The sequence below is a fragment of the Syzygium oleosum genome, unplaced genomic scaffold (assembly GCF_021117445.2).
Source record: "Syzygium oleosum isolate NSW1041296 unplaced genomic scaffold, Sole_v2.1 Sole_v2.30, whole genome shotgun sequence".
NCBI classification, from domain to species: Eukaryota; Viridiplantae; Streptophyta; class Magnoliopsida; order Myrtales; family Myrtaceae; genus Syzygium; species Syzygium oleosum.
This window is the reverse complement of record NW_026607514.1, coordinates 1,423,982-1,448,161: the sequence shown is the minus strand read 5'-3', so window position 1 is coordinate 1,448,161 and position 24,180 is coordinate 1,423,982. Positions and strand designations below refer to the sequence as shown.

Below are 24,180 nucleotides of genomic sequence, written 5' to 3'. Positions count from 1 at the left end.
GTCATTTTCAAGGAAAATAATAATATTTTTCCGGTGTTCGATTAAGATCTGAAAATGAACCGAAAAATATTTTCCGTTGTTCGATATGGAAAATCCTCACTACACTCTTTTTAATAAATTTTTGTTTTATTTTTTAAAAAAATTCTATTTTTTTAATTATTTTTAATTTTATAATGATTTTTAATAATTCTTTTCTTTTTATTTTTCTTTTTTTACCTTTCTTCTCCGGTCGGTCGCCGGCCACAGGACTCGAGCTTTGACACAGGCTAGCGAGCACGGGGTTGTTTAATGTGGTTCCCGCACTTTATTAGAGTGTGATTCATACTCCCAATCGACTAGACAATATGTCCCTCGAAAGCCATAGGTTTTTTTTTTCTTATTTTAAATTCGTGATTTTATTAGTAATTTGGGCTTGGGCCAATAAATAATTACTGGATTGATATAAATATATTCTCTTTCTCTTGTAATTGAAAGGTGATGTGCCAATTATAGTGGAACCCTCAACTGGACATGCAGCTCTAGTTTAAAGGCGAACTCGGATAATATCTTGCGTCTCAAATTCTCTTTTTTTCAATTTTATTCTCTATATTCTTTGTGACTGTGCGGCGGATCCTAACGAACGTCAACGTGCAATGCCGCCCCAAACTTTCAATTCCTTTAATTTGGTCCGTTTAATCTGGTCACTAAATTATATGAAAATATTCAATATTGTTTTCGAACTTGAATTAATAAAAGGATAATAGTCCAAGAACTAACTCAAATATGTACAAAAAAAAATTATTGCTCGTTTTTGAACAAAAAAAATAAAAATAAAATGATACTGCATGTTGGGATAAGGTTTCCGGATTATTAGTACCATTTAGAAAATTTACTTTACCGGTCACTCCGTCGAATCTCGGACTCGCACTCTTTCTCTCTCTCTCGCTCTCGAAGCAGCTCCCTCGCATGGCGAACACGGAGGAGCTCGCGGCGGAATGCAACTCCTCCGCCGCCGACCGCCGCCGCCGCCACCTCTCCCGCTCCGATTTCCCCCCCGGCTTCGTCTTCGGCGTCGCCACCTCCGCTTACCAAGTACGCACCCCCGCACACGCACACGCACACGCGCTCTCTCTCTCTCTCTCTCTCCATCTCTCTCTGTGATCGGAGCACGTCGGATCAGATCGCGAGGGGGATGATGTTTTTGCACGGCGCTCGCTTCTCACCTCCGTTTTTCCGCTCGTTTGTTGTTTGTTTGCCGGCGGCGGCGGCGGCGTCGTCTCTTCTAGATCGAAGGAGCTTCCGGCGAGGGCGGTAGGGGCGCGAGCATCTGGGACGCCTTCTCGCATGTCGAAGGCAAGGCCTTCTCTTCTTTCTCTCTCTCTCTCTCTCTCTCTCTCTCCGGCAGTCTCAGCCGATCGCGCTTGCTTCCGCGTGACGCCTCCCCTTTTTCCGGGCCCTTTTTTTTTGTAGGAAGGATCGTGGATGGGAGCAACGGGGATGTGGCCGTGGACCACTATCACCGCTACGAGGTTTTTGCGCTCTCGAGAACCCAAGAATCAATTCCTTCACGTTAATCTAGTTTGATAGATGAGCACTTGAGTTTGTAGTCGAGCTTGTATGTGGTTCTTCCATTTCTTCAGTGCGCCGCACATCGACCTCTAATTTCACGACTATCTCGTGTTGCCGTCTAAAATTTTTTTTTATTAACTCCCTAAAAAAGATTCCTTTCTCTGATCTGATTATTTGATTATGCAGGAGGACATAGATCTTATAGCAAAGCTTGGGTTCGATGCTTATCGATTTTCCATATCGTGGTCCCGCATATACCCTGGTATGCTGCGGATCAATTAAATTTTACTTAAAAGAAATATCTTTACTAAAATAAAGACGATCGGTGCTTAAAAGGTCGAGCTAATTTGTTTTGTCAGTACAAAATTTCTCGCTTATCGAGAGTTTGTGTACCAATAAGCGCGGGATCGCGCATATTTCTCTTCATGTGCTGTATTGTGCTAGAAAATGCGCTGGTTATGTTATGTGGGTGCGAAGGGAGTGCGGTAACTAGGTGTTGAAGATGATTTATGGTTGCAATGAGCTGTTGAAGTTCTCTTTCTGATGCTGGTTTTTCCACTTAGAATTGCAGAGAACTTAGTAGATGTCGAACTTGTTCTCTGCTTCTGTATGGTATCATTTATTGGGCAGATGTGGGGCTGAGTGCAGGCGGGGTCCGCGTTTTGGTTTCAACTTAGAATTGCAGAGAACTTACCAGATATCGAACTTGTTCTCTATCTCTGTATACTGTCGTTTATTGGGCAGGTGGGGGGTTAGTGCAGGTGGGGTCCATGTTTTGGTTGCGACATGACCAGATGCCTACACCCTTCCATTGTCAAATGATTTTCTAGGGATGTTGGTGGATGATACAAAACCCCATGTCATCTAATTTTAGTTATTTGATTGCAAGGCTCCACCTCAGGCAATAGCGTACGCATTACCGATAACTTCTCTTCAGCAGGATTGGAACTCTATGATTGCATTCTCCAATGACTCCTCTTTGGTTGAACTTTTAAAGTAAACGAATTCTTAATATCCTTCAAAACAAGAAAAAAAAAATCTTAATGGTTGACATTAGTAAAGCATACAAAATTGAGAGATCTTCCCTGGTGAAGCCTATTTCTGGTGATAATACTGGCATCTCCATCCATCATCATGTTTTATCAGCATAGTTAATTTAAAAATGGTATTACATGATTTAAGTATTTTGAAACAACAGGAAAGGTTGACTATTAATCATCGCTAATTCTTTCTGGTTTAGTTCGGAAGTTCTTTGTATTTCTTTGACCTGCTAAATTAAAGGGTAAGTTCCCTTTCAGCACCAACTCATCTGGTTATTTGTGTTCTCACACTAGATTCCCCGTCTTGTTGCCATGGATTTGACTGTTGTGACCTTGTCTGAGGACAATTCTTTCTGCTGGCTGTAGCTTTTTTCTGTTCTTTTTAATTTCAATTTTATTTTGACTACTGCTGTAAAAGTTTGAAATAAAGTACATTTTACTCTACATTGCTTTTTAAAAAGTCAATTACCACCTAAACTTTGATTTTTCTCAAGTCGTCATCTAAACTTTTCAGATTTATCTGTCTTACCTTGCATACGTATTGTGAAATTTCAAATTGCCAATTCAGTGAAACTTCTTTTCTTCATATAATAGCAAGTAACTGACTACTTTTCCGGTCACAAAGTCTCGGATGTTTCAATCAGCCATTGGACTTTTGAAATGGTTTTTGATATGGTTGTATGAGCATCAAACCGCTTATTCGACTCTAAGTAAATTATCTGCTTACCCCTTCTGCAGGGGTCGGAAATAGTAGCTATTATTCATGTTCTGATATCCATTGAATAATGTACTGTTGATCTAGGTGTTGGTAATCCAGTCTTCTATTCACATAAGATTAGTTGCGGTTCTTTTTAGAATTCTCCCCTGCCATTTGTGTCTGCTCATCATAAAGAATAATCAATGAGGACTACAAACTAGGGAGAGGAAAATATACAAGGATATATTAGACAAATGCAGGACAAGTAGTCAAATTTGAATGGTAGGAATGTACTTTTATTTGATGCCATAATTTGGACTGAAATTTGCAATTAGCCCCAAAGTATTATGTGTAGCCATCCATTCAAGTGATGGTAGATCGACAAAAAAAGTGTACTTGATTATCTTTGGCCAGGCCTCAGTGCAAGTTTCCGAAGTACACGATGTCGTTCCTATAGTCACCCTAGAAGAGTGGGAATCATAATAAATCAGCCTGAATGAATTTTTATCTCAGAGGAATTCAAAGAAAACATAATACCCTGCAAGATTAAAGATAAAATGAATTAACTGTAATTGTTTTGTTGTATTAAGATAATTGAGACTGTGTAGATCCTATAAAGGGTAAAATGTGCACGCTATAAATTTTTAGAAGGTAGGGTTTAATTAAATGAGAATGTATATGGTAATTTGAGAATTTGGAGAAATTACAGAGGTTAAATTTGAAAAAGTGAAACTGATGTGAGAAAAATGTTCTAGCCCTTATTCTTTTAATTGTGTCCTGTCGATATCCTTAACTTACTCCAACTTTTTATGTGTATACACACACATCTGTAATTTGGAGAAATTACAGAGGTTAAATTTGAAAAAGTGAAACTGATGAGAGAAAAATGTTCTAGCCCTTATTCTTTTAATTGTGTCCTGTGGATATCCTTAACTTACTCCGACTTTTTATGTGTATACACATCTCCACAGAATTGTGCTAAGTATTGCAAGCTCTTTTATTTTAGTTCCTTATACATAAAGTATTTTACATCAGTGGTGGCTTTTTGTCATCCTAACGAGGCCATAATCAGCGGCTAATCTATGTTCTCAGATGGTTTGGGTTCTCAAATCAATATGGAAGGGATTACATATTATAACAAACTTATTGATGCGCTTGTTAAAAAAGGTATGGACTCATTTGTTTCGTCAGCTTTCTTTTGCTTCAAGTGAAGCCAATTGGACATATGTTTTTCTTCCTTGTAGGTATCCAGCCATATGTGACATTGTATCACTGGGATCTTCCTCTGCATCTTCAGAACTCAATGGGAGGGTGGTTAAGTAAGCAAATTGTGTAAGTTCTATTTCATTTTGTTGCTGGCAAAGATCAAGCTGCGGCTCCTTTGCAGAAGCATTCATCAGTTTAATCAACAAGTTATTAGCTTTTAACTGTTCTGATTTGATTTTATAATATTAAATTGTGTTTTTGACTTTCAGTTCCTCATTTTCAGTTTACTTTATTGTTCATCAACCTCAAATAAGATGACTGAGTGGTCAGAATATATTTCAATAGGTCTAATATGTAATTGTTTGCAATTTTTGAGATTATGTGAAGTAGGAGGTGCTAGCAGTTTTAGTAATGTTGAACTAATGCAGGATGTGGTAGACGTGTATTTGGTGGTGGTTAAATAAAGTAATCATAGATGGAGATTGGATAGTAAATATGTCACCAAAGCTGCACAGCAACATGTAGGAATGTAGAATTTTTCGGCACCGATGAAGATAAATCAACTTGAGGCCCCTTCCGTACCATGACCGCTATTGATTAATGCTTTTTGGAGGACCTTTTGAATGGTTTTCTTTGTTTCCTTTTCTTTTTCCTTTTTTTTTTACGTGGAAGGGGGAGGATTGGTAAAATTAAGTGTAATCATTGTGTTTGGCATTGAGTTGCGTCTCTCGAGTATCAATCTGCGGGATAGTCTCTATTCTCTTATCTGTGTGACTTATGTGTGGGATAAAGACAGTTTTATCCCACCAATTGAGATAATATTGAAAAAAACTTTGCCTTGCGGACAGAATGAGTAAAAATCTAGTTGAGTGAGAATTTCCATTCCTAACGTCTGTCTACATTCAGATCTCTCTCTCTCTCTCTCTCTCTCTCTCTCTCATCTATCTTTTTCTGCATCCACCTTTCTGCTTAATCGAACCTTTTGACTATTGTCTGAAATTTATGCTTATGTTTTGGTAGTCACGGTTGTAAAGATTCTTTGTCTTTGCATTTGTGATTGGGTGGTGAAAACTTGTTGGTGCTATACGTACCTTTCCCTTTACATGAGTAAAAATTATTCAGGAGATATGAGTGCAACTTAATCCTAGAACTGTTAAAAAACCTTTTTGATGCGAGGAAGGTAGTTACTGCAATACATGCAATTCTAACCAAGGCTCTTTCGTATGATACTATTTAACTACTTAGCAATAGTGCAGAAACCTTTTAGAAGTCTTTGACAACTAAGGTTTGTTCTTACTCAATGTGTGCAACAACCAGGCTATGTAATACAGCAATCCTTATCGTTTGAGGCTTGTGACTGGCTAATATATCCCTTGGGAGCCGTCAGAAGCTCTGTGAATCACATAATAAGTTCTTTGAGAAAGGCCTCGGACTTGCTTAGTTTTCCCCTGGTCTAAATATTTGTCTGGTTCGCTTTCCTTCTGTTTCTATTTAACTGCAATTTGAATGCGAGACTAAGAGTCATGTTCATTATGATGTGCAAATATTAGTTCAAAAGATAAGTGTGCATAAAGTGATTGATTCCTTTTTTATCTTCTGCTGGACAACAAGAAATTGCTTTGCAACTTACGCGGAAACATGCTTTGCAAATTTTGGTGATCGAGTAAAGAAGTGGATTACGATCAATGAACCCCTTCAAACTGCGGTTAATGGGTACGGTATCGGCATATTTGCTCCTGGAAGGTGTGAATGTTCCAATACTGAACCATACTTGGTCGCGCACCACCAGCTCTTGGCACATGCTGCTGCTGTCTCAGTATATAGGAAGAAATACAGGGTAATACTTTCATATTATATTTAATGTATGACTGTGTCCATTAGTCTTAAATGGTGGTGTCTGGCGCCATCTATTCCCTCACTGCAGGATCAGCAAGGTGGGCAAATAGGTTTGGTGGTGGACTGTGAATGGGCAGAGGCTTACTCGCAAAAGACCGAAGACAAAGATGCTGCAGCAAGGCGTCTTGATTTTCAGCTTGGCTGGTGATTCTTTGACATAATTTATCTATCAACCACAATGCCTGGCTTAATTTTTAAAATTTTGTCTACAAATTGACATCTTGTTGGTAAATATCTTTCACTTTTGGTCCACCATCCTGAATATATACCACTAAGCATATTGAGATAATATGTAATGCATTTGCATATGGGCCACATGAAACCGTCACCAACCTATCTTAAAACATGAATTGATCAATGGAAATGTGGTTTAGTATCTAAACATTATCCAATCCTTTTATAAAATGGGGGGACTAATTAATTTAAGCCCAGAGGGTCAAAATTGATTATAAGCGACAGACAATGAGGTAGCCTGGACACTCCCCTTCTCTTTCACTCTAGTGCTGAATGATTATCTTGTTCTTCTTCCGTAATCACTTTAGAGCTCTTATCCTCAGTTTAGCATAAGAAAAAGTTCTTGCACAGGTACCTTGATCCTATATATTGTGGAGACTATCCTAAAGTCATGCGTGAAAAACTTGGAGATCGGCTTCCTGAATTTTCAGAGGAAGACATCGAGTTGCTTAGAAACTCGGTGGACTTTGTTGGTCTAAATCACTATACAACCAGGTTTATAGCTCATGCAAATGAAAGCCCTGAAGAAGGTGATTTCTACAAAGCTCAACAGATGGAGAGATTTGGTAATGTACAGATTAGCTTAGTATTTTTTTTCTTTTGAGTGGTGTTAAGATTTCCGATACATACTCCATTTTAATCTCTTAATTTCACAGAAAAATGCGAAGGAGGGGAAACTATTGGTGAAAAGGTCTCCCTCTCTCTCTCTCTCTCTCTCTCTCTCTCTCTCTCTCTCTCTCTCTCTCTCATGTGTATATGTTCATGTTGGCTGAGAAGATAAGTCATGCTCAAACTTGGCGGGCTGAGTTGCTTCCAAACATGTTTGGGGTTGCTTTGGCTCTTAGGTGTGTGCTCGATTGATTCACCAAAGCACGCGTGGAACTACTAACTGCCAAAAATTGAAAATTCTGAGCATCGGATGGGTGTTAGGGAGGTAGTGGTCATTTCCTTTTGTCAGAGCTATCAGAATGAAGTTATGGTGTATGTGTGATCTGGACTCTTTTTTATCAAAATAAATAAAAAGAAGAATTCAATTTTTTTGTGAGGAAGCTCTCTTAAATTGCTTTTCACGACAAGCATTCCTATGAACTGAGAAGATGTAAAGCTGACACATAGGTGAAAGGTAACCTAGGGAGAGAAGTCAGAGGTGCAGCGCCATTAGTTGCCAGAAAAATATTGGGTGGTTCCACTTCGCTAAATGATGATCTTGTTGATATCTTGGGGTGGGGGGCAGGAACCTGAATACATGTGAAAAACTGGAAATCCACTGTGATTGGTATGATAAATGCATGTCTAAACATGCTCAAATTCTTTGGGTTTGGTGGATAGCATCTTTCTGTTTGTTAGGATTAGGATTAATAGACCCATCTTTGACCCTGTCTTTATTAATTTTTTGTGTGTAAGGACCTTGATGGTACAATTTGGTTCTTTTTAATTGAGAGTTTGCCTTAGGAAAAGAAATTAACCTTCACTAGTGGCAAAGGAAGATTTTAGTTGCAAATTATAACTTGAGACAGTTTCATAAATCTCATTTTATTTTGTTAGCTAGCTTGATAAATCAGTTGAAAAGTTACAAGTAAGCGGCTCAGCTTGTAAAGTTTTACAATGCCCTGTGTGGAGCTAAAGCTTGTGCAATACTTGCACCTTTATTCAATTTGTTTACGAAAATTTGATATTCCATGGATATGAATGATATTTTGATTAAAAATTGACCTTTCAAGTTATCAAGTTGTCGTCCAGCAAGTCTCAGAAAATTACATGCTTGTCCATTTATTCGATGACATGGAACTCCCAGCTTAAGTGGATGAATCTAGAGCCCATGAAACCCACAACCGAAGCCCAAAACCCAACTGTCCCATTTAAATTAAACTCCAAGTTTGAAATATTGTTTGTTTGGTTTAGGGAAGTGAATTCAGTCAAGTTGATTTGGTCTTAATTTGAACTTCTTCCCAAAATGAAACCAAACAGAATAACCAAACTAGGTTTAAGTAATTTTTTAGAATTACTATTTAGTTACCAAACTAGATTTACGTGATTTTTAAAATAACTATTACTAATAGTAACTCGCTTGCAAAATCATTTACCTTTTGAACTAAAGTCATACTTACCTGAGCTGGTATAGCTCCACTTTTCCTGCTTTCATATGAGTGAAAGCCAAATGCATACTGATACTTTCATGTTAAGGTCCGATTCCTTTTGCTTAGTCTGGTTTTACATTGCAACTTTTCCAAATTGATTGGTTTGGGTTTATTTGAAAACTTTTACTAACCAATCGAACGAACTGTCGATATCGTAATTCACTGCACCAAATGGAATGGCTTCAAAGAGGTTTCCAACTAGGTATGCTTAGTATTCTGTATATCTAGCCTTGATGTGATAGTCAAAGGTCTAAAGATCAAGCTCGAACAACTTGATCTAGAATATCTCCCTTATCTTACATGTGATAATGCAATCGATACAATTCCCTGTATGTGCATGGAGACACGGTCATTTGTTTATATTGTATTAAAAGTTTCTACATGTGGCAGGCAGCATCAGAATGGCTTTATGTTGTTCCATGGGGCATTCGAAAGGTTCTCAATTACATAGCGCAGAGATACAATAATCCCCAAATTTATGTTACCGAGAATGGTATTGCTAAAAGATTGGAGCTCCTCTTACTTATTTGTTAATTTATGTTCCTTTTTCTGAAAATGTGTTATCCCATATTGCTTATTAACGGGATTTATCATGGTCTTACATGCATGTAGTCTCCTTCCTTCAATCTTACAATTTAAGTATTGCATTTGGACTTTCTAACCTTGTATGAGAGTCAACTTCTAATTCATCATGCCCCATTTTAAATTATGGAGTGCTCGGTTCCCTATTACTCAGTTTTACATGTATTCGGTTTGAGTCCAGTTTGGATGTGGAAGAGGGTGTTAAAGTGCGTTATCCTTCAGTGCTTGTTTACTGGATTTATCATGGTCTTTTTTAGTTTTTGGTTGGCCTTTGTAGCATTTTTTTAATTATTTGAGGAGTATAATTCAGATGCAATTGATTTTTCTTCTGGCTTAGTATCCTTTTAGACTATGTATAAGAGGATAGACGTGTTTCTGTCAACTGGACATATTTGCATTCTAAAAGAGGTTCAGGAATTCTGAATGGCTATTACTTTTATCTCTTTAATCGCAAAAAACAGATGTCATTGAGATATCAAAATCTTAGTTGTCGATAATCCTAGAAAAGTTTTGAGCATCAAATATTGTTTCACGTTCAATGCTTTAATTTCAGAAGTTTCTTTGCATCTCGGGTTGTCATTTCAGGAATGGATGATGAAGACAATGACCTTTCACCTCTCCATGAGATGCTAGATGATAAACTGCGAACTACTTATTTTAAGAGATACCTGGCTGAAGTTGCTCAGGCAGTCAAGTAAGTCACTTTGCTTTTTAGTGTTGCACATGCATATAGCTAGAAAGTTGTGAGGCCATATTGGTTAGCAATAGATGCAATGGGGTCACATGTAGATGTCTTGACGAACCAGGAAAAGAGGAAAGCCTGGGAGAGAGAACTGATAACTGTTCATAGTGATTTATCGGGCACATAAATGTCCAGTTATTGATAAGTAATTAGACATTAGATATGTGAATTCTGTGAACTAGACAACGGTATCGACTTGGTATGCAGTCAGTCATTTCCCCCACTTACTATGCAAGACATTTATCAAATCTATGTGGTCGCATCCCAGCTTTGTTCCTGGCAAAAATAAGCAAAATTTGTCCTTGGAACTGTGACATGCATAATAATTTGTGTTTCTTGCTCTGTCTTTATCACCATTTTGTTCATCTGGATAGCTGGAACATAAAACTTTTATTGGATGTGTACCTGACAGAGATGGGGCGGATGTGAGAGGACATTTTGCTTGGTCACTTTTGGACAACTTCGAGTGGGCTCAAGGTTATACGAAACGCTTCGGGTTGATTTACGTGGACTACAAAAATGGGCTATCTCGGCACCCAAAGTCGTCCGCTTATTGGTTCCTGCGGTTTTTGAAAGGCGAGGATGGAAAGAGCGGGAAGGACGAGTAGTCGATTCTATACTTTCTCCTTTTGCTATATATCATTCTAAAGCAATAATAAATTGGTAAGTAGAAAGAGATTCGCCGCATTACATTGGTCATCAGCTAGCCGACGTGCATAAAGGCGACATTGTTTGCAGCAGTGCTTTGGCCTTCAAATACCGGGACTGCATCCCTTGCGGCCTGTTTCCCTTGTTGCGGGGGTGTTGCATCATTATGATTAAAGGTCATCATGCCTATGGTACAAAATCTCTACTGACTGTATTTTTTATAGCATCCCAGTTATACTTTTGCATCTGTGAGCGCATACTCAGATCACACGGAAAAGAAAGATTGGTTATAATACAATCCCTCCTTTATATTATTGCATTTGTCTTCTAATAGAGATGTAGTAAAAGTCGTCAAACTATTGTTCATAATACACTTAAAGTTCAGTCCGACAACTATTCGACTATTCAGTTGGGTCAAATTTTTTTTTTTTTTTTTATAGAAAATGACTCGATGAAGAAATAGACAGAAATCCATAGGAGAGGTGATGGTTATTGGTAACGAATTAAAGTTTAGGGGCAGTATAATCTCGAAGGGAGATTTTGCGGTTTATCCAAAGCACACGGTTTCAAGAAAATCGTACGCGAATGGGTGTTGTCCTTACCAGCTCTTTTTTAAGCCATAAACTAACAACCTCAGTAATCAACTCTGTCACAGAGTATGCTCAAATTTCATCATAATCGCCACTACTCAGTTCGCATGCAATCAATTGTCGCAAAAAAGAATTATTTACGCCATTTTTGCCCACTTTCAGTATCCGACATCGAAACAAGGAATGCTGAGTTCACATTCTATAATGAGCACGCGAGCGTCCCCTTGCGATAAGGCAGGAAGGATCAAAATGATAGCAAATCAGTAGTTAATAGATTGAAACAAGAGTCAGCTCAGGACACCCAGGCATATATAATGTGGACTAGATCAAACAAACAAGAGGTAACTTCCCAACTTTCTACTGCAATGGCAGACTGAACTATTTTACATATATATACAAATTATTACAGGATTACAACACTAGCTACATGTCTACACCACCCAGTTATCTAACAATATTAAGGTTAACCAAAGAGTGATTATATTAAAGTTAAAAAAACGACAGATTCCCAAAGGGTGGGAGGGGGAAAGAGAAGCCTAACAATGCATGCTACGCACCACCTGGATATGGACACGTCTTGATAAGTACACACGCCTTTCATATATCAGGGAGATCAAAAGTCAGATTTCATCAACTTGACCCCAGGCCGGATATTAATGAAATCGAACGGCGTTTCCTGCTCCACATGGATGTAATCCCTCGTTTTAAGAACCTGCAAACACGTTTTTTTTTTCCACACATTAAACAGGGGAGCAGGAAATATACCACATCCAACATTCTCAGTCGTAAAGTAGTCATTGGAATACTACTATATCCTTTGCGACATTCGCAATTGTGAAGCAGTCATGTAACCTAGGAATAATGCCATAAAAGAAACACCAGATGCCAGAGGAAAAAGATACGCTTGGAACGAAGTTTTTTTTTCAATCGCGAGGCACTCATCTTGTGTGATCTAGGAAGGTGGAGCGTGTAACCTATGAATTATGCCTTCAAAGAAACATGAGACGCCAGAGGAAGAAGATACACTCAGAACGAAGTTTTTCAGCTTACCAGTGATTCGAAAAACAACCTCGATGCTTCTTTACGAGTCTTACGAGCCAACAAATTTTCCATCACAAGACCCCTTTTAACATGTGCCACTTCTTGACAAAATAAAGTTTGAAAGTAATTCGCAACAGCCCTGTGAGCACAAGAGAGAGAAAACAAATTATCTTAAGGAGATCATATAGCATATGACATCAAACAGCAGCATGAATTGTAAAAGAGAGAAACACAGTTAAACTCGTGATACTCTAAAAATCACTTTTTAAGAGAGCAGACAGCCAGATGACCCATATAAAATGTACTCCAACATCACAAAAATTTGTGCGTACATGCCCGCATGAGAGAGAGAGAGAGAGAGAGAGAGAGAGAGATCACCAGTAACTAAAACTCACTCATGCAGCGAGGATGATCAGGGGAGGTGATGAGTCAAGGGTTATAATGATAATTTAAAAAGAGGCAACATGACATTTCAAAAGCTTGTCCTAATTGTAGTAAATAAAAGAGGGACCAGCCAATTCTGAAGGCGATAGACCAGGCTTATAATAGACGAACATATGTACAAGAAGCAGAAAAACAATAGGGTAGAGAGGATGATAGTTCAGCACGACAAGATAAATGGACCGATATAATTTTTGTAGACTATAAATGAGAAATGCCAGCAACGAGTGAAAGATAACATAAAAATTAACCATGCCAACACAACTGGATCCACACTATAGGAGAATGTAAAAATTATGAGGGCTTAGAAAATGCACGAGAGAAATCCATAGGTATATGACAGAAAAAAGTCCCAAGTATCAGGAGGGCGATACAGTGTTCCTCGCAAAAATAAATAATCCATGATAATTCAGGCATAAATTAGCTCAATACAGCCGACATGGATTAACTTCGGATAAATGAGATTGACAGAAAACCTCTAAAGATGAGATGCATTCCGGTCAATTGATTTGACATTCGTTTAAACAAATTTTGGCCCACGATTTTCACTCTAGTTTCTCACTGAGTGTTCAATAAGATCATGTGAGCTGAGAGAGAATGCACACAGAACTCAAAACATATAATTCTTTATTTTTTGTATCTCGAAACAGAGACACCAGAAAGAAACAGATCCGGGAACTTCCCGAAGAGCAGAGAATGCATTCAAAGCATGAAACTCAGCTTTTCAGAGGAATCTTGGGAAAGCAAGAATAGGACAGATTGCTCATGCACCTAATTAACCTAGAGATAATGTCAGAATATTCCCAGGGGCTTATAAAGGTTTATCAAGAGAGACTATTTATTCATTTTCTTTAACCCTTTGTCACATATTCAAAGTAAGATTTACTTGAAAGTTATAAATATTGGTATCACCTATCCATAATCCGTTGAGGAAAATAATAGGCAATCACAAGATTTATTTGAATTGAATATAAATTCCTCATTATGCGTGAAACATATCCTGATAATCATTTTTAATGAGAAAAAGACCTTGTGCGGGAAGACCATCCACTGTTTTCGAGAAGCTGCGACTCTTCTGGATCAATCATCTTCTCATCTTCTGCTAGTTCATCGTCATCATCCACATTCAAAAAATCTGAAAAAAGACGGAATAAGGTTAAGTTAGACCTCTGTATTAACATGTCAACTCTAGAGGGCCAAAACAAGAAGGAATAAAGAATAATTGCAGATGATTATTCCACAACTTTACTTATTTCACAACATAGTAAAAGTAGTGCACAGAACAGAGAAATAACCTGTATCATGAGGAGCGGCAGTCATACCTTCAAAATCCTGCAACAGTTAGCCAAAAATACATCATTCATGCTTTAAAGAAATTATATTAAAAAATAAGTCCAGCCTACAAGATCAAGAGAGAGTATAATAAGAGCTACATCCTTCTTCTGATTTTAGCACATCAGTGCCTGAAGAAAAGAACCACTTAAACAGGAGAAGATTTTAAACCTAGAACAGACATCTACAAGCAATCACTGATCATCACTTTACCATATCATCCAGTATAAGACCCGGCAGCATGCTAGCCAGAGAATATACTCATGCAAGCTTTCATTAACTGATGTTTATGGACTTTTTGCGTACAGCTTTTACCACAAATAACAATATGAGCAGATATTGTACTTTAAACCAATCCAAAAGTTCACCCTCTGCGTGCGTGCCATCCTTGTTGTGGATGACAAGTGTCCTTTTAACCTATCAACCATTGGTCCTTTCACATTCCACAGAAGTACTAACCCATCGGTTTTTTCAAAAAGATTCCTAACAACTAAAATCAAAATATTAGCACTAGCATATCTTAATAGTCGTTGACAGTACTAAGCTTTGGAACCAATCAATTAATATAGTAGACCACCAAAATCTAGCAGTCCCTTGGTTTTCATTCAAGTCTCATAATACATACTCCTGCCAAGAAGATGACGGCCTTCCTAGACGAGTTCACAATGTAACTTCTACAAATAACACCACATGGTTTTTATACGAAGAAATAAAAATGGCGGGATTCTTACACTGCCACATATCATGTATAGAAACATCGATTGCCGTTTTATTAGCTGGGTAAAAATTATTCAGAGTGTAGCATCTATTTAAGGACCAGGAAAAACTACACTAGAAGGGGAAAGGGACAAAGAGAGGTTTCACAGAGAAAAGGTAAAAATGTGGTTTATGAAGTTAGATGAAAATCAGAAGCAACTTACAAATTGGTCATCAATGACAGTGCCGTCGAGTACAGTAAATTCTGCATCCTTTCTGCTCTGCGCATCGCAGGTGCCTGTATTTTCCTCATTAATCAAGGAAGCATGCCCATTATCAGCCAGCGAGTGAATAAAATCAGCTTTTGGCTCGCTGGAACTCCAAATAGACGCCTCTTCAATATTGCACTCCACCTGCCCATCTTGAACTTTATCATTTGAAAATTTACTAATTTCATCAGCCGATGTGCTGCAATTTCTCAAAACCGGCTCATCAAAATCACCAGCTACTGCCACCGCAGTCACCAATTCCACATCAGCATCATTCCCAGTTGAACAATATTCAGTATCAATTCCTGTATCAAATGTGGCACCACACTTCTGATCTTCCGTAAAACCTTCCTCTATTGTATGAGATTCAATTTCATCTATTTTAATAGCGTCAACTCCGTTTCCAATCAATCCATCACCTTTAGGAGAATCCTCCTCAGCATTCAATATGTTAGGTGAAGGACACAAAGCATCCACATGAAGAGATTCATGAATGTCAACCCCTTTATCCATGAAATCTGACTTCTTAACAGAATCAACAGAAGCATTAACTGGGTTTTCGGGAAATGAACTTGTTAAGTCTTGTGAATTAACCTCAGAAACAATAAGGTGATTTGCTGCATCACCATCTGCAATTCTCTCTCCCTCTACTTCCATTTCAGTCATCTTCACCGAATGTTCATGTTGAGATTTCGACACTTCAGAATCAACACTTGGATAATCACCAATACCTTCACCCTGCTGGTTCTCCGTATGTCGTAAAGTCTCAAAGACTTGCTTCTCTGGCTCATCTCTAATGATCAAAGGTTCCACAGCACCACCCATTTCAGTGTCTAAGTCAGGCTTGTCAAAAGAATCTATTCCACTTGCAGCTATAGGATGAGTGGTACCCTCATCATGTTCGGAGATTTTGGTTCTGCTCAAATCATAGGCTTCTTTATGCATATAAAATAGATCCGTTGACACACCTGAAAGACAAGTCCAAACTTTCATTTCTATGACACTTACACAACTCTCCTCAAGCAAGACCAATGTGTAATGATCAATAGCATCTACCCACTGACATAACTCATCTGTCTGTATTAGTGCATGCACACAGATTACATATTTTCTTTATTACCATTTGAGGGAAAGTGCTTGGCCGTCAACATGTAATCATATTGACCAGTGCCGTTTCTCAATAAAAGAGTCTGTGGCACCATAACAAGGCTACCCAATCAAAGGGGAATGTGATAGAAAGTAGGACTGAACAGCAGTGCTCGGAACAAAAAATAACTAGTAAAAGACTAGCAAAGGAAGGGTGTGACACAAAAAGCCAAACAGAAGAGACAGACAGTAGCATAGCAGGAAAAACAAAGCACATGAGAATGGCACTGCGAGCGACACTAGGGGCATTACTTAAAGTATTTAGCAGTGCACGAACCACAACTAGAGCCAATAGAGAAAGAACATGCTCAGAAACCTCTTATAACACGTAACGAACTCACCAGTATGTATAGGTTCATTAAATATCTCATCTCCCACAAAATTTCTTTGAATCACTGATATCTCAGGAAGGGTGCAAGGCGCTTTTCTCCGAACACGACGCAAGTCTTCTGTGTTGATCAACTGTTGCCGGATTGCACTACAGAGCAAAAAGAAATCTACTAAGGCAATGATGTTACAGGCTATAGAACTATCTTACTTCATAGAATGGATTAAAGATTATACAACATTAAACTGTGACATACTCGCCATGTAAAACCATGGTATCATCTAGCAGAACCTTCCTTTTGTAAGCACTAGCTCGCTGAGCAGTCTTCTGACGTTTAGATAAGGTGACCTCAGTTGCTGCTGGACTAGGTTTCATTTTCAGAACTGAGGATCTTCTTCCCACTACAAAACAACATAGCTTTTCAGTTGTAGAACATTATAAAAAAGTAAAGTCTAAAATGATTCCAACTTTGGTAAATAAGAGAAGGGACGGTTTTGACTCATCATAATAGAGAATAAAACATTCAGGCAAAATCACTTCAATACCTAATATGGAGGACAATAGATCGTCATCATCAGGAATGGACTCAACCGTTCTCTTAGAAAAATCCAACCCAAATGATTCCGAGTTAATCTGCATAGTCACTGTACTTTCAGTAAGACTGCGTTTTCTTCCCGATAAGTGTCCAACGCCAGCTCCAAGTCCAGATTCAGGAGACTCCTTATCTGGTGTTGACTCTTCTAGAAACTTATTTGCTTCATCAATAACCTCATCTCTCACAGAGAGCAACTTCTCTGGAGAAGGCAAGGCTGGAGCCGCTGAATTCATAATTTCTGATTGATCATTCAGAGCTACATCCTTAAGTTGCCCATCTAAATCCCCATGATCTTGTATCTTTTGACACAGAGAAGGTTCTGCTATATGGTTAGCATCTAATGCTGATTCAACAATGGCAGCTGCAGGGAACTCATTTTCGCCTCTGACATAAGAAATGCCTTGATCACTCATGTTGGAATCACAAAATTGACGGTCATGCATGTGGTTTTGCTGAATAATGTCAGGCAAAGCTGAGTTTTTACTATTCGGATTCGTTATATCCTCACGAACGTCATGCTCAACATCAGGCGATGCTTTTTCAAGGGAACACGCCTTTTCCATATTTCCAGAATCATCATTGGTATCGTTTTTCTCTGGTTCATGAGGTATCGGAGACAAAGCAGAAGTTCCAACAACTTCAACAGGTCTTGTATCCGCTTCTGAAGATTTAGTATCAGCTCGACTGTTGACGCATCCACCTCTATCCTTGATGCTTCCAACCGCATTATCAACACCTCCCACCCTATCTGAAACCATCATTACAATATTTAGACATTTTCAGGCCAATAATAGCAGACTGACTGACTCAACAAAATTGAAAGGGTAGTCAACAAGATGAATGACCATCATTTCCTTCTCTATTAGCTTGTGTGACCTCCATCTCGCTGACGAGAAGGCCATTCTCCTCAGCAGCCATTCCTAGGAGAGTATTGCATTAAAAAAAAACACACAGTGAATAATCATCTGTGTTTGTAACATGATAAATTTCGGTCTCACCGGATAAACAAACCCTACCTTCAATTGCAATTGATTCTGCTACATGATCATCAGAGACAACAGTGTCCTTAATGCTATGCAAGTTTGCCTCTCCAACTAATCCAGGAGTGGATGGAGCCTCAGCATACCCGATGAATTCAGAATTGGTATCTTGAGCTTCTCCCTGCTTATAAGAATGTAGCAGTTATTACATGAATATACTTGAGAAAGAAACAGTGTGTGTCATTTAATTGACATGCCAGGTAGTTGAGCCAAATGAAAGATAACCTGATGTCCAATGCAATTTTCCAACTGTTCTTTCAGGATTCCATCATCATCGTCGTCTCCTTCAAAGGGCACCATAGACTCGGTGTGTCCAAGAGGATGAACTCTGTAATAAGTTAGGCATATATCACTAAATTCATTGAATAGCCTACCACAGATGAGATTTCAATGAGACTGAGCAATGTTGAAGAGGCCAACATCAGCATTCAACAGGATAAAAGAAATAATAAAAACACATCTTTGTCAAGTAATATAATCACAACCAAAAACAACCTATCATTGTTGAGTAAATCATCCACTTTTGAGCCAACACTAGCAAAGTTAACATGATGATCAAGCTGGGCTACAGCAAACTCCAGATAGGTTTTGGACAAGTGAAAGGAGAAAAAAGGTACTTATGACCCTGCAGAGTCAAACTCCCCTAATAACAGCACATTCCAAGGGAAGAACGCTACTTTTTTTTTTATTAGTAAGTGCGAATGATATTTTTATCCATCCATCAGCACTGCTACTTGCAAGAATCCTATCATCAAAGCAAAACCGGATATTTTCCACCTCAGAATTATAAATGGAAAAGTCGATGAATTGACAGAAAATGACAGCGCAAAAGCAGGTACTGAATTGCCAATGCCTACAGTCTTTGCCAATGAAGGTAGGTTCAATGAATGCTGCAGTTTAGCAGGGAGTATTAAGAATGAGTGCAAGTTAAGTGGTGGAAGAGAAAGTGTTATAGGTTGTTTAAGTCAGGTGAGCTGTGAGTCAAGTCATGCAAACCATAGGTTAAGTGTGCGTCTTAGGTCAAAGGATTAAAGCTATAAAGATATAAGTTTAGGATGAAAAGTGTTAGTGTCTTTGTACTGCCTCTGTATGGTCTATAGATAGACCCACCAATTGGGCTCTTATTACATGATAACAATGTAGCCTTGTAGAGAAAGTGTTATAGGTTGTTTAAGTCAGGTGAGCTGTGAGTCAAGTCATGCAAACCATAGGTTAAGTGTGCGTCTTAGGTCAAAGGATTAAAGCTATAAAGATATAAGTTTAGGATGAAAAGTGTTAGTGTCTTTGTACTGCCTCTGTATGGTCTATAGATAGACCCACCAATTGGGCTCTTATTACATGATAACAATGTAGCCTTGTGTTTTCCTGTTTTCCTCTCTCTCTCTCTCTCTCTCTCTCTCTCTCTCTCTCTCTCTCTCTCTCTCTCTCTCTCGCAATTGTAAAATCGTAACAGCCAGAAAACACTGGCCTACACAAGATGTACCAACTCAACTGGTGCATACATTTGTCATACTTAAAGGTTAATTTAACAGGACCTCAAGAAGTTCAAAAAAGACTATATCAAGAAGAAGTACATATATCATACTTTTGACTTTGATTTCTGATTAATAACTTGATCAATTGCTTATTTACATTCAATAAGATGATAACTGGCGAAACTTACTGCAACAGAGTTGGCTAAGAATTCATGCTAACATCGCCAAAGATCTCCAACTTTTGAATAATCTTACCACTTGATGCTTTGATTCAATTCACAGAGAGAGAGAGAGAGAGAGAGAGAGAGAGAGAGAGAGAGAGAGAGAGAGAGAGAGAGAGAGGGAGGGAATTAGCACAGCCTCAGCAAATACAAAACAGAAGCACATGTACAAATACATTTTCAGCAATGTACAACGGGTACATGTATAAATTTGAATTTAGGAGAAAAGCAGAGCAAGTAGAAATAGAACTTACTCAGTATCTCCATCAAACACTGGAGCTGCAACCTTCTCTACCAAAGAATCCTGTTTGTGGTAAACATGATAGCACAAGCCAAAAACAAAGTCAGAAAGGCTCAGTTCTTATGGAACTGCATCAGGTATGACCTCAAGATCTATGCACATGTCAGATATCATTTTCTTTGACAGAAATTACGATTGCAAGCCATATATGTGTTTCTATACCATCAATAGCAGAAACTTTTCAAAGATTATACCATTCCGCACAGTTTCTTATGGATCTACAGCAACAAACAATCAATCCTAAGTAAGGATGTTTTGTGCGCAGAATATGCCAAAGTAAGTCCAACAAATAACACCAAGAACTATTATCCCACTTGAGAAGAATAAATATAATTTTTTATCATCAGCGAGGAAAACCGACTTAAGCAGACATAGCAAACATTCAGATCTAGTTTACTTGGCACAGCTACTGGATCTGGCTTCCTTGGCACAATTTCTATCAATAACTTCAAGTAATCACAAATCTTATGAAATCAAGTACAAAAAGATATGGCTTATCTATTAAACTTCCAATCCGCAATCCAACCTAAATTCAGTAGCACAACATACAAGGAAATTACCTGATCAAGATCGAAAGAGATTTGACAAGTATCACCATCGCCAAAGCGCTCTGCAACCATAATACATAACGCAACAAATTCAGTATTCAGATGAGCAAAATAATTCATAAGTTCAAATATGCAGCAGATGAAAATGATGCTAACCATCCAGGCCAAACTGAGATGTGGGGTAAACCACACCCTCCATTGTGTCTTGGAGAGTAATTTGCTCCCTAGCACTAACATGATGGTCAACATAGTTTCTGCAAAAGAGTAGAAAATTGAATTTTTCACAACGCAGTTAAATCCGAGGCAATCAGAAGATAGTAGTCATTGTTTGCCCAATGGCCAAGCAGGGAGAAGAAAAAAGAAGAGGAAAGAAGACTCGCGGGGGGTGGAGGGGAGCAGGAAGGGGGAGGGGGATGGTTGAATTGGTTGTTCATAGAACAAGCTTAGACATGAGTCAGCCAAACATATTTGTGTGCGTGCCTATGATCCACAGCTAGTCGGGGGACCAAGAAATACACCCCCACAAGCACATGCATGTAAAAGGAAGGAGGGACCCAAAGGTTTTCTTGTTCGAAAGCTCATTGGAAGAAAACGAACATTGAGAGAAGAAAGTCACAACAACTGTCTCCATACCAGTCGCCTCATAATTCAGTTCAGACAAAGAAAGCATTGGCTTACGGTCAGAGAATCTAAATCAAAAGTTTGAAGAAAGAGTATTACATGCAGCACAAAGCACTGCATTCTTAGCACACACAGTGGACACAGAACTTTGACTTAGAGTGGCAAAGTCAAAAGATTTGCCTAAAAATTTGATAGGATAAGATTCTAGAGAAAAAAATTTCTGCCCAGAGCTTCATCAGACTTATAGTTGTCACCACCATAGGCCTACCACTCAGTATTAAAATGAAACATTTTTCTGACAAACTAGGGAAAAAATCAATAACAAGATGTCAATACATACGGCATCGAGCTATAAGTTTGAGTACCAACCCCTGCAAAATTTCATTGTCTGGCAGCTCAAAGTCATCAAGGTCAAAAGTCTCTGGCAATGTGATAGAGTGATATGGAGCAGTAGATTCTTCTGGAGGCAAATCAACAGCAGTGGATCGGAAAGCCTGCTTTACCTTTAGCAGAGCTTCACTGCAGTCATCAAAAAGGTAACCAACCTTCCTAGAATATATTCTCACCACTCCAAGCAAGAGATGGCTAGAAAGCCGGAGGGCAATGGGCACTTCAGGGAAAAGAATTGAATCTGTTCAAAGAAAACAGAATGTGGAGTTATGCAATTTAAGCAAATAGTTTTCAGGCATACAAAGGAATTCACAATAGCACCAAGAGGGCGATAATCCGATGCAAAAATTTGATCATTGTCCCGAGGCTTAAAGGCTATATATAACAACAAAAAGTTGACCAGTCTTTTGGAGATAATCTGATGAGCATTGTGTACTCTATTTTGTGCCATCCGTGACTGCATTTCTCCTAGTCATTAATAGAAATTTTTCCCCTCACATGAAAAGTCTTCGTGATAGACTCCGAGAGAGATATGAACAATGTCAAAAAGTTATATGCAGCTAAAGAATATCAAAAAATCATTGTTTTGCTACTCATTATTGGGGCTAACTCTGCATCTGATTTCCACTGAGACCATCACTCCATTCTTTGGAACCGGACAGTATCTAGGAATAATATATCATAGAAAAGATAGCAAATGATGTTATTATAAGGTAGAGAAACAGGATGTATACATGCATGATTTGTTAATACCATACACTTATTGATTAGCAACTTAACTGGGCCACGAGGGATGATCTTGAGTAAAAAATAGCATAGATTTCTTTCTTTTTCCAGAAGACAATTTGTTCTGAGTAGATTTTACTAGTGATCTTCACCAGTACAAAAAGCAGCTTGCCTCTGGTCACGGCATTCAAAGTGCGGCACATAAAATTTGCCAAGGAACAGCTTCCTAAATACGCTTCTATAAGCTTGTACAGCTCCCAACACTTCTAGTCATGCAGTCTCCCCATTCTCGTTAAAAATTGCTATTTTTAATTGTGATATTGTACGACCTTATGTTTCTAAACAGACTGAATGATATCAATCGTCTCCAAAATTCAAAATCACAGTAAGATCACGATTTAAGATTGTAAAATCAGAAAGATCGGATAACATCATAAAACAGAATTCATTGTAACATCTGCTCATTTTATGATGCGATTAGCTCCCAAAAGAAGGAAATTGGTCCAAACAACTCAGGAACCCAGCCTGTTTTAGTGATCTTGAAAAAACAAAGCATATCTTGGATACAAGAGCTCAACCAATACTATCCTAGGTATCCTAGAATACAGTAGATCAAAGCCATCAGAAATGTATTTCAATTTTCCTTGTAGACCACAATCGTCAGATTCGAATATAAAGTGCGAGTAAATTGTTGTAAAACAAGTTACATAAAGATGGGCAAACCTCAACTATTACTGTAGCTAATAGAAAAATTGGCCACAGTTTCATCGCATTGCTGGCAATTACTAGTGCAATTAAATAGCCCTTCCTGGTTCAGTCATGCGACAGCAGGGGTTTCATGCAAACATTAGATGCGAGAACTCGGGTAATTCATCTTGCCCGGGAAGATACGAACGAAGCAAAACACAAGAGCCGAAAAGCCGCGAGAATTATAGAGCCACTGACCTACAGAGACGCCGATGTCGGTGTCGGCGACCTGGTTCTTGCGGAGCTTCCTCTCCAAATGGGCAGCAATCCAAATCGTCCCGAGCGGACCTTTCTTGGCCAATATGAACTGTGAATAGAACATCCTTTCCTCCTCACCACTCACTCACCCACCCCTACGATTCATATACACCTACGGAGCGAAAAGAAGAAGAAGAAGAAGAAGAAGAAGAAGAAGGAGGAGGAAAAGAAAAATCCCCCTCTTCCACAGCGATTCTCCAGATTCTCAGCACCGCGCACCAAGACCTATCTCCAACTCAGCTCGCGAGCCATCCTCCCAAGCAACCCGCAACGCACGATTCAGCTCATCCCACCGGGCACCCACGCGACAAAAAAACCCTAACTTCAAGCCGCCCGCCCTCCCTCCAATCGCTCCATCCGAAACCCTAGACAACCCCCACCCACGAGCGCTCGCACCACGGGAGGCGAAATTGAGCGAGACGGACCGAAATTGGGGCCGCGGAGCGGCAATTGGGGGAGACGCCGAGCCACCCGCGAGCTCGCGCGAGAGGGGCCGCCCTTCAGCCCGGCGGCGGACGACGACGACGACGACGACGACCGGCGGCCGGGAAAGCGGGCCGGAGGGGACGCGCCGGGGGAGGCGGAGGGGGGAAGTGGGTGGGGAACGATTCGGGCGGCGGTGGCGTAAATTTAGAAACTTTTTCGTGCGCGAGAGAGAGAGAGCGACAGCTCGAGTTCGAAGAA

At 39.1% G+C, this 24,180-nt stretch overlaps 2 protein-coding genes across 2 annotated transcripts; one reads left to right on the top strand and one right to left on the bottom strand.

The window, feature by feature from the left end:
- The first annotated feature begins 884 nt into the window (after window positions 1-884).
- On the top strand, window positions 885-10,976 carry LOC115690166 (beta-glucosidase 4). The gene is made up of 13 exons (XM_030616432.2): window positions 885-1,071; window positions 1,266-1,332; window positions 1,450-1,508; window positions 1,735-1,810; window positions 4,378-4,452; window positions 4,530-4,617; window positions 6,103-6,328; window positions 6,416-6,531; window positions 6,973-7,187; window positions 7,278-7,312; window positions 9,150-9,252; window positions 9,927-10,035; window positions 10,496-10,976. Exons 1-13 carry the CDS (start codon window positions 946-948, stop codon window positions 10,689-10,691), a joined length of 1,491 nt encoding a protein of 496 aa, XP_030472292.2. The 5' UTR covers window positions 885-945; the 3' UTR covers window positions 10,692-10,976.
- A 673-nt stretch (window positions 10,977-11,649) lies between these two features.
- On the bottom strand, window positions 11,650-23,962 carry LOC115690165 (sister chromatid cohesion 1 protein 4). The gene is made up of 16 exons (XM_030616430.2): window positions 23,437-23,962; window positions 21,745-22,006; window positions 20,911-21,008; window positions 20,767-20,816; window positions 20,160-20,209; window positions 18,435-18,537; window positions 18,186-18,330; window positions 18,015-18,089; window positions 17,120-17,917; window positions 16,831-16,975; window positions 16,588-16,724; window positions 15,056-16,068; window positions 14,099-14,135; window positions 13,833-13,938; window positions 12,372-12,501; window positions 11,650-12,033 (listed from the first exon to the last, which is right to left on the bottom strand). The coding sequence occupies exons 1-16, from the start codon at window positions 23,558-23,560 to the stop codon at window positions 11,935-11,937; spliced, it is 3,372 nt and encodes a 1,123-aa protein (XP_030472290.2). The 5' UTR covers window positions 23,561-23,962; the 3' UTR covers window positions 11,650-11,934.
- Window positions 23,963-24,180: the final 218 nt, after the last annotated feature.

What these genes read in the sequence shown, in the direction of transcription:
- LOC115690165 (XM_030616430.2), bottom strand. Translation starts at nt 23,560, where the DNA reads ATGTTCTATTCACAGTTCATATTGGCCAAGAAAGGTCCGCTCGGGACG. An exon ending in AAAATTGCATTGGACATCAG is followed by an intron (nt 18,331 to 18,434) that starts GTTATCTTTCAT and finishes TCTTATAAGCAG; the next exon opens with GGAGAAGCTCAAGATACCAA. An exon ending in GGTTGTTTTTCGAATCACTG is followed by an intron (nt 12,034 to 12,371) that starts GTAAGCTGAAAA and finishes ACGTGTTTGCAG; the next exon opens with GTTCTTAAAACGAGGGATTA.
- LOC115690166 (XM_030616432.2), top strand. Translation starts at nt 946, where the DNA reads ATGGCGAACACGGAGGAGCTCGCGGCGGAATGCAACTCCTCCGCCGCC. An exon ending in CTTGATTTTCAGCTTGGCTG is followed by an intron (nt 6,532 to 6,972) that starts GTGATTCTTTGA and finishes GTTCTTGCACAG; the next exon opens with GTACCTTGATCCTATATATT. An exon ending in TCAACAGATGGAGAGATTTG is followed by an intron (nt 7,188 to 7,277) that starts GTAATGTACAGA and finishes TTAATTTCACAG; the next exon opens with AAAAATGCGAAGGAGGGGAA.